At 54.8% G+C, this 15,277-nt stretch overlaps 2 protein-coding genes across 3 annotated transcripts in view; one reads left to right on the top strand and one right to left on the bottom strand.

Annotated features, from left to right (window-relative positions):
* Positions 1-8,054: 8,054 nt before the first annotated feature.
* GINS2 (GINS complex subunit 2) lies at positions 8,055-12,380 on the top strand (the record flags this gene model as incomplete). 2 transcript variants are annotated; one of them, XM_080352143.1, is made up of 5 exons in its annotated part: positions 8,055-8,144; positions 8,944-9,058; positions 10,304-10,403; positions 11,457-11,583; positions 12,176-12,380. In XM_080352143.1, the coding sequence occupies 5 exons, from the start codon at positions 8,055-8,057 to the stop codon at positions 12,299-12,301; spliced, it is 558 nt and encodes a 185-aa protein (XP_080208269.1). In that variant the 3' UTR covers positions 12,302-12,380. The 2 variants fall into 2 exon arrangements, with proteins under 2 accessions (XP_080208269.1, XP_080208270.1); XM_080352144.1 differs by lacking the exon at positions 8,055-8,144 and adding an exon at positions 9,221-9,419 and having other exon boundaries at positions 9,005-9,058.
* A 1,393-nt stretch (positions 12,381-13,773) lies between these two features.
* The window catches only part of GSE1 (Gse1 coiled-coil protein), a 99,504-nt gene continuing 98,000 nt past the window's right edge, over positions 13,774-15,277 (bottom strand). The window contains exon 18 of the mRNA XM_080351996.1: positions 13,774-15,209. Within this exon, the coding sequence (XP_080208122.1) occupies positions 15,075-15,209 (135 nt within the window). The 3' untranslated portion in view covers positions 13,774-15,074. The remainder of the gene's footprint in view (positions 15,210-15,277) is intronic.

Genomic DNA, 15,277 nt, shown 5'->3' with positions numbered 1-15,277 from the left:
CCCTGCGAAAGGGCGGATTAGCAGAGGACGGAGGCTGGTGGCTGCTGCGGGGTTTCCGATAACGGGACCGCAGGAAAGGTGGAATCGGTCCGTACTCCTGCGTGATGAGCTTTGCAACCTGTGATGAGGGAGGCAGGGAACTCTGCTCTTAAAAGCACCCGGTAGGTGGGCTGGGGGGAACTGGGGAACTCCGTGAGCGGTTCCAGGCAGCGCCGCACTGGCTGCAGCAGCACTTTGGCTGGATGCGGGCAGGACCAGTGCCAGGGATGTCCCGATCTGCGCAGCGTCAACCCACGAGGGCCATGAGAAACGATGCAGCCCTTCCTAGAAATGCGCTCCAGAGCTTAAAAGATGGATCTAATTGAAAAAAAAAAAAAAATGTATCGAGGTTGTAGCAGGGGATAAAAGCTGGGCTGAGATTAACCTGGAGCTCGGCGAGGCGAGGAGCACGGCAGTTGTGTCCAGGTCCCTAAGCCGGTTCCTGCTGAGTTCCTGCCTGGCAGGGAGGGGGTTTGCTCTGGATGCAGCTCCAGCAGGAGAGCCCAGCACCCACTGGTTTTGTGCTTCAGGTACGTCCTCGCTTCCCGCTTTGCTTCCTTCCCCTCCCGCCACAGCCACAGCAGCTCCCTCTTTGCTCGTCGGAGCCACTGCCACGACCCGCTGGATTTTCTACGGGGGTGTTTTCTGCCCAAACTGTTCCTGCCAAGAGCCTGTGCCTGGGGAGGGCTGGAGCTGCTCCAGTTTGCCCAGCGCCTGCATCTCCAGCTGCTTCCTCGTGACATCTTCCTCCCTGCCCACGCCTGGCGTTCCCTCCGCGTCCCGCTCTGTCTGGGGTGGGTGGCTGCGAGCCTGGAACGGGGCGTTCTGTCCCCTCCCAGCACCTCCAGCTCACCCCAGGCAGGGTCCCCACGGCACCTTCTAGGACAATTCCTGAGCCAAACTGGGACCAGTCTTTTCCTCTGTGTGGCCTCATCCCTCTGTGAGCGCGGAACTGGGGTGACGTGTCACATGCATTACCCTGGGACTCCGTGACCCACAAAGCCGCTTCCCCTTGTTCCTTTTCTCCACCGAGACCAGCCGGTGTTTGCAGGAACCACTCTGATCTGTCAGTATCTCCAGCTGAAGCTTTTCTTTGTGGCTGGTGTTTGCTAAACACATCCCTCTCCCTGCGGTTCCTCTGGCAGCCGGGGAGCTGTGAGCTCACCCTTCCAGAGAAATTAGGAGGTTTCCGTCCATCTTCACCCACTTTTTGGTGATTCAGCCCCCTCCACCCTCCTCTGCACCCGAGCAGGATGGGGCCGATGGGTTGGGACGTGCTGAGCCCAGGGAGAGGGTGGTTGCCTGGGCTGGAGGGACAAATCCTCACCCACAGAGGTCATCCAGCTCTGCACCAACCCACCGAGGCAGATTTATGAGCCCATCTTCTTCCCGCTGGCTCCTGGGGGGGGCTTGGCCGGTTGCCCTGATATGATGCTCAGCGTTTCGTAGCCCTGGCCCCACCACGGGCATCGGGAGCTCCTGGGAGGGATGTGGAGCAGGGATGAGGCTGCTCAAGGGTCTCACGGTGCCCGTGGGAAGGAGGTGGCTGCCCTGTGGGGCTGCTCAGGACTCAGATCTGCCCAACGCTGTTTGTCTAGGGGCTTTTTCCTATAGTTAATGGGGCTCTGGGCTGTAACAGCCACCTCGAGGTGACTGACCCACACCCTACGAACTTGCCCACGGGTCTTTGTGGCCCAGTCCATGGGGACAAGAGGAAATGAGATGTGATGCCTCTTGGGTGTCCGCACACCAGCCAGAGCCGTGCTGCAGCCCGCAGAGCTCACCACAGGTATTTTAGCAGCTGATGTTGATATTTACTCCCTGCAGCAAGCCACGGCTTTCCACCGCTCACAATTTTAACAATAAGTGCTGCTGCCAGGCGAATTCCAGCCCTTTTGGGCTCAGGGCTGTTTGTTCTCACCCAAGAGCAGCAAACAGTTTTGGAGAGAGGCATCAGAAGAGCCGATGCTGCCGGTCCCGGGACACTGCATCCACTGGGTTTGGGATGGGGTCTGGAAAGACCAGGCTCTGGCTCAGACCTCGTCCTGTGGCTCCTGGACTTTGTAGCCATGAACAAGTTAATTTTTCTGTATTTTTCTGGGGCAAAACTGAAGCCACAGGTTGCAAATGTCCCTGCCCTGGCCTTTGTATCCAGGACTGGTGCCTGCAGCTGGGGCTGCAGCCTTTCCCCTGTGCTCAGCTCTTGAGCTCGAAGCTTTCCAATAACTCAGCTATTTTATTAAATCAGAGGAAACAGATTGGGAAGGAAATCAGCCCTTTCCACCTTGGTGATTTTTCATCAAATGTGGCAGAATCGGGCCAGCAGAAACTGAAGCAAAACCACCCGTTTCCCCTCCCCACTCCCCTTTACGCAAGGTTTGGTGTCACACGTGAGGCTCTGATCTCCCTGAGACCTCCCAAGCTCCTGGGATCAGCTCAGTGCCATCTCTGGGTGAAGTTCAAAGCTTTTTCCCTTCGTTCCTCCCTGCAGCCGCAGGGTATTCAACACACAGTCGGCGCCCTGCATGTGAACCCCTTGCTTTTCAGCGCTCTCTGTAAAGGAGCCGTCTCAGGGCTTCACCTCTTAATTGCGGAGGAGGTGAACATGGGGAAAAAAAGCTTCTAGCTACTTTTAACACAGGAGAAGGTGGATGCTCTGGAGGCAGAGGGTGGTACCTGACCTGGAGCTCTTATCCTGGTGATACCCAACGTTTTATGGTATCACTGCGGGGGAGTGTATGTGAAACCCTCTGCCTAGTGCTGCTTCTGCTGCCAGGCTGGTTTGAGGGCTGGGGAGTCAGATGGGAGGGGGAAAAGCCCCTTTCTGGAGACCAGAGGAGGTGAAGATGCTCTGGGAGCATCTCTGCACCCTAGAAATCAGGGATGCTGATGGGTCATGCCAAAGCTGGGTGTGGTACCCTCGTACCAAATCCCTTCTTGCCTTTCTAGGCGCTTGGTGGCCCATTTGACCACTTGTAGGGATGCTCGGTGGTCCAGTGGCTTCAGTTCCAAGCGAGGGGCCCTCCTGCCCCTCTCTATCTCAGCACCGGGCTGGATTGTGCAGCCAGATGAGAGAAAAGCAGTGTTTTTCTCATCCTTCATCACCCCAGGGCTTGGATGGGGCTGGAGGGGGGAAGGCGGGTGGGAGGACCCAGGATTCCACTAACCTGATTCACCAGGTTAGAAACCAACCTTGCAAATAAAAATCCTCCCACCCTCCCAGGGTTTGGTCCTGAGTGGGAATTCCACCCCCCCCAAACATCACGTCCCTGCTCCCCCTGCATCCCAGAGCAGCCAGGGAGGTGGGATGCGACGGGGGGCACCGTGTCACCGCCACCGGGTAAGTGTCACCCCCTGGGCCCCGCTCCCCCTCCCCGGTGCACCCCCAGCCGAGCATCCTCCTCCGGTGACACTTTTGATGAGCGTCTGGGGGTTTTTGGAGCGTGAACTCGTTGGGAACGCAAGCGCTTCTCAGGCTGGTGCCAGCACAGGGGCAAAGTTGAAGCCCCAGCACCTGAAATCCTGCTGGAAATGCTGGGGGGAAGGGATTTTTCACCCCAAGCGTCTCCCAGCACCACAAGCAAGGGATTTCTTGATATTTGGGTAGCTGTCATGATAACTGCAAAGTGGGGGTCTTGGGGGGCTCTGTTCCCAGCCCTGGCACAGCTCCCCAGCCATGGGGGTGTCACAGTTTGGGCACATTCTAAAAAATGCATAATTAAAACCAGTGACAGCAAGTTCCCACTTCCCCTTGCCAGCCGCTTGGAAAGGTGCAGTGAAGCGGTGGTGGAGGGGGAGCGGGGGTTTGCTCGGCTCTTTGCAGACCCCAGAGCCTGGAAAAGCCAGAATAAGTCACTGACTCTCATCCCAATAATCTTTTCCTGGCAGCTGTGGACAAGAGGGATACAGATTTCCCAGTAAAGAGATCTTTTTCTTAGGATAATTTTTAAAAGTGATGTCTCATCTGAGCATTCATCCCCCCAAAAGCTCTTGGGGTGTCGGGGATGCCCAAACGGAGCAGGATGAGGGATGCAGCACTGGGTGCAATGCTGCAGCCAAGCATCCCTCAATTTCTCAGCGTTTTCTCTGAAATCACCCATTTCCTTCATAAATAACAACCTGTTTCCTCCTGCTCAGCACCTTCTCACCTGCAAATATTTCCAGCGCCGACCCCAGGAGCCGAGAAAGTGGGATGGGACCCCCCCACCTGCTAACCAGCACCTTCTCTGCTCTCCCAAAAAGTTCCTCCTGAAACTCAAGTGCCTGAGATTGAGTCACTAAAAGGCTGTGACATCACCAGCGGTTTTCGCTAATGAGCAGCCGAGTTTCCTGTTATGCCCGCGCGCCTATAGATATAGATATACGTACGCATAGGTGCACACTGTTAGCGATCGAGTTCACTCTCCTTCCTCCCTGTGCTGCTGCCCGCAAACATTCGCTTCTCTCTTTATTTTTTGCAGCGGTCGGGGCTGAAGATCTTGGTCCTGCTAAGAGGATGAAAACATGGGGCTCAAGTTTTCCTGCCTGAAAGGTAAGTTTTGGGGTGGATATCGTGTTTTTTTGGTTTTGTTTTGGGGTGGTTGTTTTTTTTCCTGCTCCGTGAAGGCATCTGGGGGATGGTTGTACGTAGAGGAGCTTTAGTTATTTCTGCTGTGGGTGAGATTTGCCATCCTGGTGGCATTTGAATAAGTCCCACAGCTGACCCTGTGCATCACCCCAGAAGCGATCTCCCCATCTTTATAAAAATAAGAGGGTTTGGTCCTGCATCCTTCACTCCGGAGCATCTCAAGGGTGCTCGGGGCCAGCCCAGAGGCCAGGGTACCCTTCATCGCTCTCCAGAAGAATATTCCACCCCAGGAGCTGCTTATTTTCCCTCTAACTTTAATTTCTTAATGGATTGAGGCTGGGGCTGGCGGCAGCGATGTCTGCAGGGAGATGGAAGTGGGAGCTTTTAGTGCTCCCGGCCCCGATGCGCTGGGGCGAAGGCTGGAGATCACATCTCCCATTAGCTCTGCACCCTTGGGCGGCTCCAATTAATCACCCTTCAGATCGTTAGGGGTGGGAGCTAATGAGCATCCCTCTCTAAGAGGCAGAGCTTCTGTTTCTCAGGCTTTTCCTGGCTATGATGGACACAGCTTTGGATGCGTCACCTAAAAATGAACCTGTCCCCATGTGTCACCTCCCCATATCAGGGATTTGGGGGTCCCACAGAACTCTCCCCAGCCCAACCCAGGGACATGTGGTGACCAAAGAGGGGAAACTGAGGCAGCCAGGGAGTCCCTGTCCTGCCTTCCATCCTCCCCAAAGCCAGAGCAGAGCCCCAAAATATCCCCCCACTGCTCCAGAGCCCTCTGACGAGCTTCAAATCTGCAATATAATAAAAAGGGCTCCCCCCTTCCCCTTTATTCTGTCTCCCTTACATAAGGCAAAGCTTTACCCTTAATTAAAAAGAGATTAAAAATATCAGTGTCTGTCCCCTCTGGGCATTTTCCTGCTTGGGAAGAGCCGAAACCTCCCTGGCTGCTCTTCTGCCGATTAAAAAAGCAGATTAAAGAGATTTGCTCCCCACGGAGGGGGTGACTATGATTTCTGCCTCTATCAGACACCCCAAAATTTAAGGTGGGGAGGGGGTGTGAGGCTGCACCTGGTTGCTGGGGCGGGGGGGCTGGTCTGTGGATTCTCTAGTGGCTCATAAGGGGTTGAGCTGGGCAGGGAGGGGGTTGATGCTGCACCCCCCACACCTGATTATGTTTTTGTGTCCCCCAAATTTCCACAGGCTTGAAGATGTGTGTGAGCAGCGGGAATGGCAGTGACAGGACCCCGGCAGCACCCGGTGACAAACACCTGCACGTCCCTTCCATCATCGTCACGCCACCCACACCCACGGGGACCGCGCTGGCCCGTGACGCCCGACGAGGAGGGGACACACCGTCCTGCAGCCAGTGCTGAGCGTGGGGACCCGGGGGGGACACACCGGGATGCGAATCAGCTGGATCCTGAACCCTGGGGACACGCGGAGTGGTTTGGACACCAGTGATTGTTTTTTCTCTTTTCTTCCCAAAACCACCCCAACGCTGACCGTGTGACAATGGCGGGACAAAAGCAGGGGGGGTCACCCCACTGGCCCCCACCTCTCTGCTCGGAGTGGAGGAGCAGGTTGAAAACAGCAGTGGAAAAATGAACTCGGCATCACCCAAAACCCACTGGATCATCCGCAGCCTGGAGCAGGGGGAACCGGGGGCGACGCTTCGCGGGAAGCGGCGGCTCCGGGAGAGGCAGGGGTGTGAAAACAGATGGAAATTTAATTTTTTAACGACGGCAGCAGATGGCAAAAGACACGCGAGTGGAGTGGCAGCGTGGCGGGTGCCGGCGGCACCGGGGGGTGTGTGGCTGATGATGGAGGGGGGTGGTGGGACCCGCTGGTGTGGGATCGACGTGGGTCCCTGGAGTTGGGTGTCCCTGGGGTGATGCTCACCCCAAGGGTTGGGGTGAGCCTGAAGGGGCTGGGGAGGGGGTCTGGGTGGAGTTGACATCATTTGGGTCTTTCTGTTTCCATGGTGACTTGCAAAACGGGGTGCAGCCCCCTGAATTGCCCAGGGGGGTGGATGCTGGTGTTTTCGGCTGCTCCACTGGGTTAAGGGGATGGAGGGAGGGAGGGAGGGAGGGAGGGATGAGGAGACCTTCTGATCTCTGAACTGCCTGAAAGGAGCTTGGAGCCGGGGGAGTCGGGCTCTGCTTCCGAGGAACAAGCACCAGGATGAGAGGAAACAGCCTCAAGTTGCACCAGGGGAGGTTGAGGTTGGATCTGGGGAACAATTTCTTCTCAGAAAGGGCTGTCAGGCATTGGAACAGGCTGCCCAGGGCAGTGGTGGAGTCACCATCCCTGGAGGCGTTGAACAGATGCAGAGATGAGGTTTTCAGGGACATAGGTTAGTGCTGGGGTGGGTTATGGTTGGACTCGTAACCTGGAGGGTTTTTTCCAACCAAGATGATTGTGATTCTATGGATGGAGGCATGGATGATGTGGTGCATGAACAGCCAGAGGAGGGCTGATCATTGCTCTGAGGCATGGATGAGTGGGTAGAGGATGGATGGAGCCATGGATGGACAGGTCAGTAGATGGGTGGGTGGGTGGATGAGGGTGTGGATGAATGATGAAGGTACAGATGAATGGGTGGATGGATAGATGGATGGATGGAGGTGTGCATGGATGGATAGGTGGACGGATGGACGGACAGATGGATGGATGGATGGATGGATGGATGGATGGATGGACGGACAGATGGATAGATTAATGGATGGACAGATGGATGGGCAAGCCAATGAATGGCAGGAAGGAAGAGACAGGCAATGGCGGGTTCCTGAGTGTAGAAGGCTGCACAGGGACACCAGCACTGATGGACAGACAGGCAGACGGCTGCCGCAGGTCCATGTGCAGGAGGGAAGGTCCCCAGCGGGGGGGGGGGGGGGGGGCCGCCGGGCTCGGGGCCGCCCCGGGGACACGAACCCGCGGCCACCGGGTCCCCACGGGCGACCCCGCAGGGCGCTGCTGCCTCCCGGCCGCCAGGGGGCGGCAGCGTCCGGCGCCGCGCACATGCGCAGAGGGTGAGGGCGGGGCCATTGAGGGCCCCGCGGCTCCCCGGCAGCCTGCTGAGCGCTGATTGGTCGAGCGCCGCTCGGGGAGCACCGGGATTGGTCCCTCTGCGACCGACCAGGCTCCTGGCCGCGGGGCAGAGTCGGAGCGTGGCGCGAGTAAGTCAGCCAATCAGAAAAGGATGCGCCCATGGTAACCAATGGCCGGCCAGCACCGCCCCTGGAAAACCAATCAGAGTGCTCCGAGCTGCGCCAGACCCCGCCCCCAAGCGGAGACCGCGAAAACGCGACCGGCGGCGGGAAGCGGCGCGCTGTGGGCGGGGCTTCATCGCTGCGCAGCCAATGGGGAGGGCGAGCCGGCTCCCGGTTCCGGTGGGTATCGGTTCGGTGCCGGCCCGCGGCCCCGCAGCGCCGCCGCCGTCATGGAGCCGGCAGAGGCCGAGTTCCTGGCCGAGAAGGAGCTGGTGACGATCGTGCCCAACTTCAGCCTCGACCGGATCCACCTCATCGGGGTTCGGCGGGGCCGGGCGGTGGGGAGAGGCTCGGGAGGGACGGGCCCTGGAGGGGCTGTGGGTCAGGGGCGGGGGGCAGGATTTGGGGGCAGGAGCTGAGGGTTTGGGGGGTCAGAGTCTGGGCAGATTGAGGACGGGGCTGGGGGGTTCATGGAGAGGGTTTGGGTGCAGGGGTGGGGGGACAGGGATTGAGGGGCAGGAGCTGGGGGGAATTGGGGAGCAGGTGCTGAGGGACGGGGCTGGGGCGGTTGGGAAGAGGGGCAGGGACTGGGGGGCAGGATTTGGGGGTCAGGGGCCGAGGGTTTTGGGGAAGAGCCTGGGGAGCTTGAGGACAGGGGCTGGGGGGTTTATGGGCACGGGTGGAGGGGCAGGAACGGGGGGTTGGGGGACCGGGCTGAGGGGGATTTGGGATGGGCTGGGGGGGTTGGGAAGAGGAAGAGGGGCGGGGCGAAGGAGCTGGAGGGCTTGGGGGGATTAAGGGATAGCGGGGTAGCCTGAGATGGGGAGGAGAGGGGGGAATGGGTGGGAGGGGGCCAGGACAGCACAGCCCCACAGGAGGTTTGGGAGGGGACAATGCTGTCCCCAACCCCTCTGACACCTTCAGCCCTCACACCGAGCCAGGGCTGGGGCATGACCTGGGTGCTGAGCCCCCAGCTCCGGCAGCAGGTGCCGGGATCCACTGTGCTTTTCAAACCCCCCTGGAAACTTGCTGAGATGGCTGAGGCCACATTAGCAGAGGAATTCTGCAGTGCCTGAGCACTCACTGCTGCTTTACTCTCACCTTCAACTAATTTTGCAGGGGGATTTGGGTCCCTTTAATCCCGGGTTGCCAGTGGAAGTGCCCGTCTGGTTGGCCATTAACCTGAAGCAGAGGCAGAAGTGTCGGCTGATCCCTCCGGAATGGATGGATGTTGGTAAGAACGGCAGGTTCCTCTTGGGCTTCAGTGGATGTAGGAGAAACATGTAAAAAAAAAAAAAAAATCTGGTTTCCACCAGTAGTCAGAAGCTGAATTCAAGCAAAGTAACTCTGAGAGAAGGATCTGATGTTCTGCCACTGGGATTCTTTATATTTACAGATGTAATCGTTCTGGTTAATTGGGTATTTAACTTCTGTTCCTCTACTGAGGAGGAAGAAGAAGGGTGAGATGGAATCCCCAGTCCTGACATTCATATTCAGCGCTGGTCTGTCTGAGCAGCACGTGCCTCTCAAGGCTTGTTCAGAAGGAGCTTTGGAGACCTTGGGTGCCACTTGTGAGGAGGGAAACCTTGGAGAGGGTATTTATGTGTTAAACACCAGTTTATTTGCTCCATGAAATCATCTTCCTCAAGGCCATTGGAAGTGGGAGGTCATCTCGCTCTCTATGGGTGAGGATCGTGGCACCTTCCTTTTCCTCATCTCAGGGGAAACTGAAAAAGAGCAGAAATAAACAGTAATGGAGCTGTGGGAAGGGGGAGGCTCGCACCAGGCGTTCCTGCTTGATTCAGCCAAGGGCACAGACACAAATTAGTGCAAGAGCTTTGTGGGTGAAGAGATCATCTAGATCAACAAGTGTGATGGGAGCGACTGTGGGACCTGGGGGGTTCAGCTGGAGAACAGGAGCTGAGGGGAGACCTTCTGATCTCTGAACTGCCTGAAAGGAGCTTGGAGCCAGGGGGGTCAGGCTCTGCTCCCAAGGAACAAGCACCAGGACCAGAGGAAACAGCCTCAGGTTGCACCAGGCAAGGTTGAGTTTGGATCTGGGGAACAATTTCTTCCCCAAAGGGCTGTTGGGCATTGGAACAGGCTGCCCAGGGCAGTGCTGGAGTCACCATCCCTGGAGGGGCTGGACAGATGCAGAGATGAGGTTCTCAGGGACACAGGTAGTGCCAGGGGCGGGGTAACGGTTGGACTTGATCTTAAAGGTATCTTCCAACCAAAATGATTCTATGATCTCTTTTGGGGGTCAAGCTGGTGCAGATCCAGCCTCCTGGCACAATGTGACCTCTGTCATCATCCTCATGTGCTGCGTTACCAAAACTGTTTTCTCTCCACACATTGATTCGTGCTCAGGCATAGAGTTGGTCCCACAGAACCAGCACGTGGCTTTTCCTGGGGGGTAAAAATGTGTCCAGAGCATTGAAGTTCTGGCAGTGCCTGAGCCTTCCTGGTTGTATTTTAGCAAAACTGGAGGAAATCCGTGAGCAGGAACGTAAAGAGGACACCTTCACCCCGATGCCCAGCCCCTATTACATGGAACTCACAAAGCTGCTGTTAAACTAGTAAGTAGGAAATGAATTGTCACACTTTCCGCCTGAGTACACGCTTGCGTAGACGATTTTTCAAGCTTTTGTTGGCAGCAGCCCCAGAGTGCAGCGGGAAAGGGAGAGTTAATGGAGGTTTATTTCACAGCGTGCCAAGAATCTCGCTGCAGCGGTTTTCTCATGGTAACTTTGCATTTCGGTTAACTCAGGGATTGCTTGTTCTGCTGCCTGATAATAGGGGCTGCGCCGCTCTATTGAGTGGCCGCTGAGCATGGAGGCCTCGAGGATCAGCAGCGTGTTCCCTGGCTGCGATCTGTTCAGCCCAAACCCCCCAGGCTTCTTCCTTGGCTCTCCTTCAGGAGGAAAGCTCTTCTTTCCTTGGCCAGAGAAGCAGGAGACGGGATATTCCGTGTCTGAACTCCTGCCTGCTGAGGCATTTCACTTGTAAAATGTGCTGGCTGGTGTTTTTCTTTGCGCAGGCTGACTCGAAGCCCTTGGTCGGTCTTTTCAGTGCCGTCTTTTCCTCTGGAGGTGCCGCTCTTGGCGTGTGGCTCCTTCCCTTGCGCTGCAATGAGCCCGACAGCTCCATCCCTGTGAATTGATCTGATCCCTCGAGGTTCAGGCGGCGCTGAATTGCCGTAATGGGAGGATGTGGTACAGCTCGTACGGTCCTTTCAACTTAATTCTCTGTGAAAGAACCACGAGAGTGCAGAGCCAGGCCTCTAATTCCTTCCAGTTCCCTGCCCACCCAGGACTTTGGCCGGGTTATTGTTCCTCCGTGTCACTCGGACCAGCTGGGCAATTAAAGAGCAGAAGGATTCGAGTGCGAACCAGCTGCTGCGTCAGAGCTGAGCATTCCTGGGTAAATAAACCACCCCAGAAATCCCAGCAGTGCAAGCACCAGCCTGGATTTCCATGTCAAATTGCATTTTATTTATTTTTTTTTCCCTCTCTAGCAAACTGTTCTGCTTACGCCTCAGAGGGCTGAAGAGCTGCCAGCATCGCTTACGCTGCTGACACAACATACGCGTCCCCCGCAGCCTGTTCTGATCCTCTTCTCTCCTCTCCCAGCGCCTCGGACAACATCCCCAAAGCCGACGAGATCCGGACGCTGGTGAAGGACACGTGGGACACGCGCGTCGCCAAACTGCGCCTCTCAGCCGACAGCTTTGTGCGGCAGCAGGAGGCTCACGCCAAGGTGCCGTGGGGAGGCCTTTCCCAGACGTGTGGGCTGGGGGCTGATGGAAATGCTGGTTGGGGATTGTTTGTTGTTTCTTTTTTTTCCTTGTCTTGGGAACTAAAGCCAAATGCTGAAAAGTCGTTTTATGGGCCGGTCGCAGCTCCCCGTGCCTGGTGGAAATAGCATTGTTGTTCCTCGTGTGCGTCTTCTGAGCGGGGCTGGCAGCTGGGCTGGTCCCTTGGGTGTCATCGAAGGAAATGCGTGGGCAGCCGAGCTGCTTTTGAGCTTCTAGTCCACGTCACCATCCTCATGTGCTGCGTTACCAAAACCTTTTTCTCCCCATGCACTGATTCAAGCTCAGATGTAGAGTTGGTCCCACAGAACCAGCACGTGGGGCTTTTTTAGGGGGTAAAAATGCACCTGGAGCATTGAAGTTCTGGCAGTGTGTGACCCTTCTGGTTGTATTTTAGCAAAACTGGAGGAAATCCGTGAGCAGGAACGTAGGGAACACCTTCACCCTGACACCCAGCCCTTGTCACACAGAACTCACAAAGCTGCGCCAGGGCCGTGTCCCCATATTCTCTTATTTTATCTTTTTTTATTTTTTCAGCTGGATAACTTAACCTTGATGGAGATCAACACAACTGGCACTTTCCTCACCCAAGCCTTAGATCGCATGTACAAGCTCCGGACCAACCTCCAGCCTGGTGAAAGCTCCCACTCCCAGGATTTCTGAGGCAGAAACACCCCTGGACCTTCACCTCCCAATATCCACCCCCCTGCACGCATCTCCTGAGGCCGCCCCGTGTTCCTCGCTGTGCGTCACCCCTCCGGGCAGCTCCTTTTCCGCAGAGGTGGGATTGTTCCTTGGCTCCAGGGATGTGGTTTTGGGACAGGGGGATGTTTTCCAGCGCTGGGCTGATGATCTCAGGCTGATCTCTCTGCCTGTACTTCACCGAGGGAACTTCTGAGGGCAGCACAGGCCGCACGCTGCCTCCAAAAGCCAGAAATTCTGAAGCATTGATGCTTCGCTGTGAATTTTATTCTCGGAGCCTTGAAAAAAAGGAGGGAGAGGAAGATGTGGCGGTGACGGGAGATCAGATCCATCTGCGCTTTGCAGAAAGGACAAAAGAAAATGGGTTTTCCTCCCCAAAGCCAGGTTGGGTTGGTGTTATTTTATATCTGCCTTTTAGGGTTTTTTTTAATCTGAAACTGTGCGTATAAAACATAATAAGAAGAAAATATATAATTGCAGCTGAGTGAGCAGCATTAAACAAGTCCCTGTATTTTGTCGCACACGTACGTGGGTTAAACGCTGCTTGGAAAAACCCACAGCAGCAGTGTCACCCCTGGGACATGGTGACTATGTCCCCAGCCAGGCTGGGGGACGCTCAGAGCTGGAGCCGCTTCCCCATCACCCGGGGGGGAGAAAGAATCTTTTGCTGTCATTGTGGAAGAGTTTATTATTATTATTCTTATCCTTTTTTTTTCCCCGATGTTTTCAGAAATTACAGCAATATATTCATAAATAACTAATTACTACATTCAACAAATAATATATTACATTACAATTCATTCAACCAAGTACACTTAGAGTATGTGTAGGGTTTGTTTGGTTTGATTTTTTTTAATTTGTTTTCAAAGTTTGTTTTCCTTCCCAGCAGCGGGGGCTCTGCTTTGCCTTTCCCCCCTCGCAGCCCCCGTGGGCTCAACCGCAGCGATTCCGCATGGGGTACGTACGGACACAACCCCTCAGAATAATTCTGAGAAATTGGTCGAAAAAACCCTGATTATGGGGCTGGTGAGGGGGCAAAAATCTCAGCACAGGCTCAGGCGCCATCCCAGCATCATCAGGGTGAGGAATACATTGTTAAATTATCTGATTTCCCACCCCTGGCTCCTTTTCCCCCCACCCCAGCAGATGGGAAGGAAAAAGCGACTCGAGCAGCGACCAAGGGTTTTATTTTTTGCCGCGTTAAAATTCCCGGCGCAGGCCGGAGTTGGCAGCGGAGAGGCCAGAGGCTGGCGCTGCAATCGCGGATTTAAAAAAAGATTAAACTAATTTCTGTCACAAGGGCATTTTGCTTTTTAATCTTGCACAGCTTTTCTTTTTGGGGGGGTGGAAGCCAATGGGAGATGGAAGGTGGAGCTTGGGGGGGGGTTAATTCGTTCTTTGCGAGAGCAACAAGGGAATTTAAAGCACAAAGCAGAGGTCACCTTTCCCCATAGACATCAGCTCGTCTCGTGGCAAATTAAATTATTTATCATTTATTTTTAATTAGGAAGTGGCCGAAGATGCCAAATCTGAACCTGTTCCCACATATGGGTAGGGAGAGCCTGAACCCCCCCAGCTTGTCCCCGTGGTGCCACCAACCCCATGATTGTCTCGTTATTTCGGGGGGGACAAGGACACCTCTGTGTCACCCATCCCCGAACCCACAACCCCACTCAGAGCAATCGCTGTGTATTTTTTTGATGTTTTTAATTTGGCAGATAGAAGCAGCACAAGGTGCCCGGCCTCACAACACCCACAACTGCACCGCTGGGGCGGAAAAAGGTAAAAAACAAACCCCAAAAGAAACTAAAAACTAGGAGAGAGGGTGTTGGGAAAGCAAGTGCCCTGCTGGAAAAGGGGATTTATTTTTTTCCTGGTTTTCAATTCTTTTAAAACACTTCAATGTGTTTAAAACAGTTCTCTGTCCTGACCAGCAGCAGATACACCAAGAGCAAGTTAATCCTTTTGCCAAAAAAATAAAAGGGGGAGGGGGAGGAGAAAGGAAAAAATAATAGTAATAAAAAAGCAAAAAAAAAAGGCAGAAACATATTAAAAAAAAAAAAGGGCAAACTTTTTATGACAATAATTAAAGTAATAAAAACATACAAAACTTTTTTTGTTGTTTAATATATATACACAGTACAAGGCTGAAGCACCTTTTGACTCTTGAATCGCAAACACCCCCGTGAGCGGCTCCGAGGGGGTGACACCCCCCGCCGCGTGTCTGTGCCCCGTCCCCCCAAACAGGCACAAATAGGGACCTTCAACCAGTTTATTGACTTTATTGGTTTCCAGCGAAGTGCATTTCCAGTGGGAAACCCCGGTGGGGGGGACAGAGGGGGGCTCCTGGTGCTGTCCCAGCTCCCCCGGCTTTAGTGTTGTCCGTGGAGTCTTTAATTGTAATTTTAAAAAAAAAAAGAGAACAAAAAAAAAATGAGGCTATAAAGTATGGGTGGGTGGCGGGGGGGGCACAGCGCCCTGCCCCCCCCGGGGGCTGCTGGCCATGGGGTGGGCACCCGGCTCCCCCCGCTCCTTTGCTTCATGCATGGCACATTCTCCATTTTATTTTCTTCCTTTTATTCTTTTTTTTTCCTTTATTATTCTTTTTTTTTTCCTTTTTTTTTTTTTTTTTTTGTAGCTTCAAACCTTCCCGAGTGAAAAATATTAAATATTCAAGGTAATAAAATAGATTATTATTTCTAGACTATATGTTCGGCCTCAGCCCAAGGGGGCGTCACCTGGGGTACCCCTTGAAATAGCCCCTGGCCCATGGGGTGGGGGGCACCGCAAGGCACTTCCGCAGGTGCTCCAGCTCCGCCTGCAGCCGCTCGCGCTCCGACGCCAAATGCTGCTTCTGGCTCCGCAGCTCCTGCCGTGGGGAGGGGGAGAAAACAAAATAAACCAGGGGTTGGGATCCCTCGGGGGTGCTGGGGTTTT

Source organism: Nesoenas mayeri, assembly GCF_963082525.1.
Source record: "Nesoenas mayeri genome assembly, chromosome: 12".
NCBI lineage: Eukaryota > Metazoa > Chordata > Aves > Columbiformes > Columbidae > Nesoenas > Nesoenas mayeri.
This window is presented reverse-complemented; position numbering and strand designations above follow the sequence as displayed.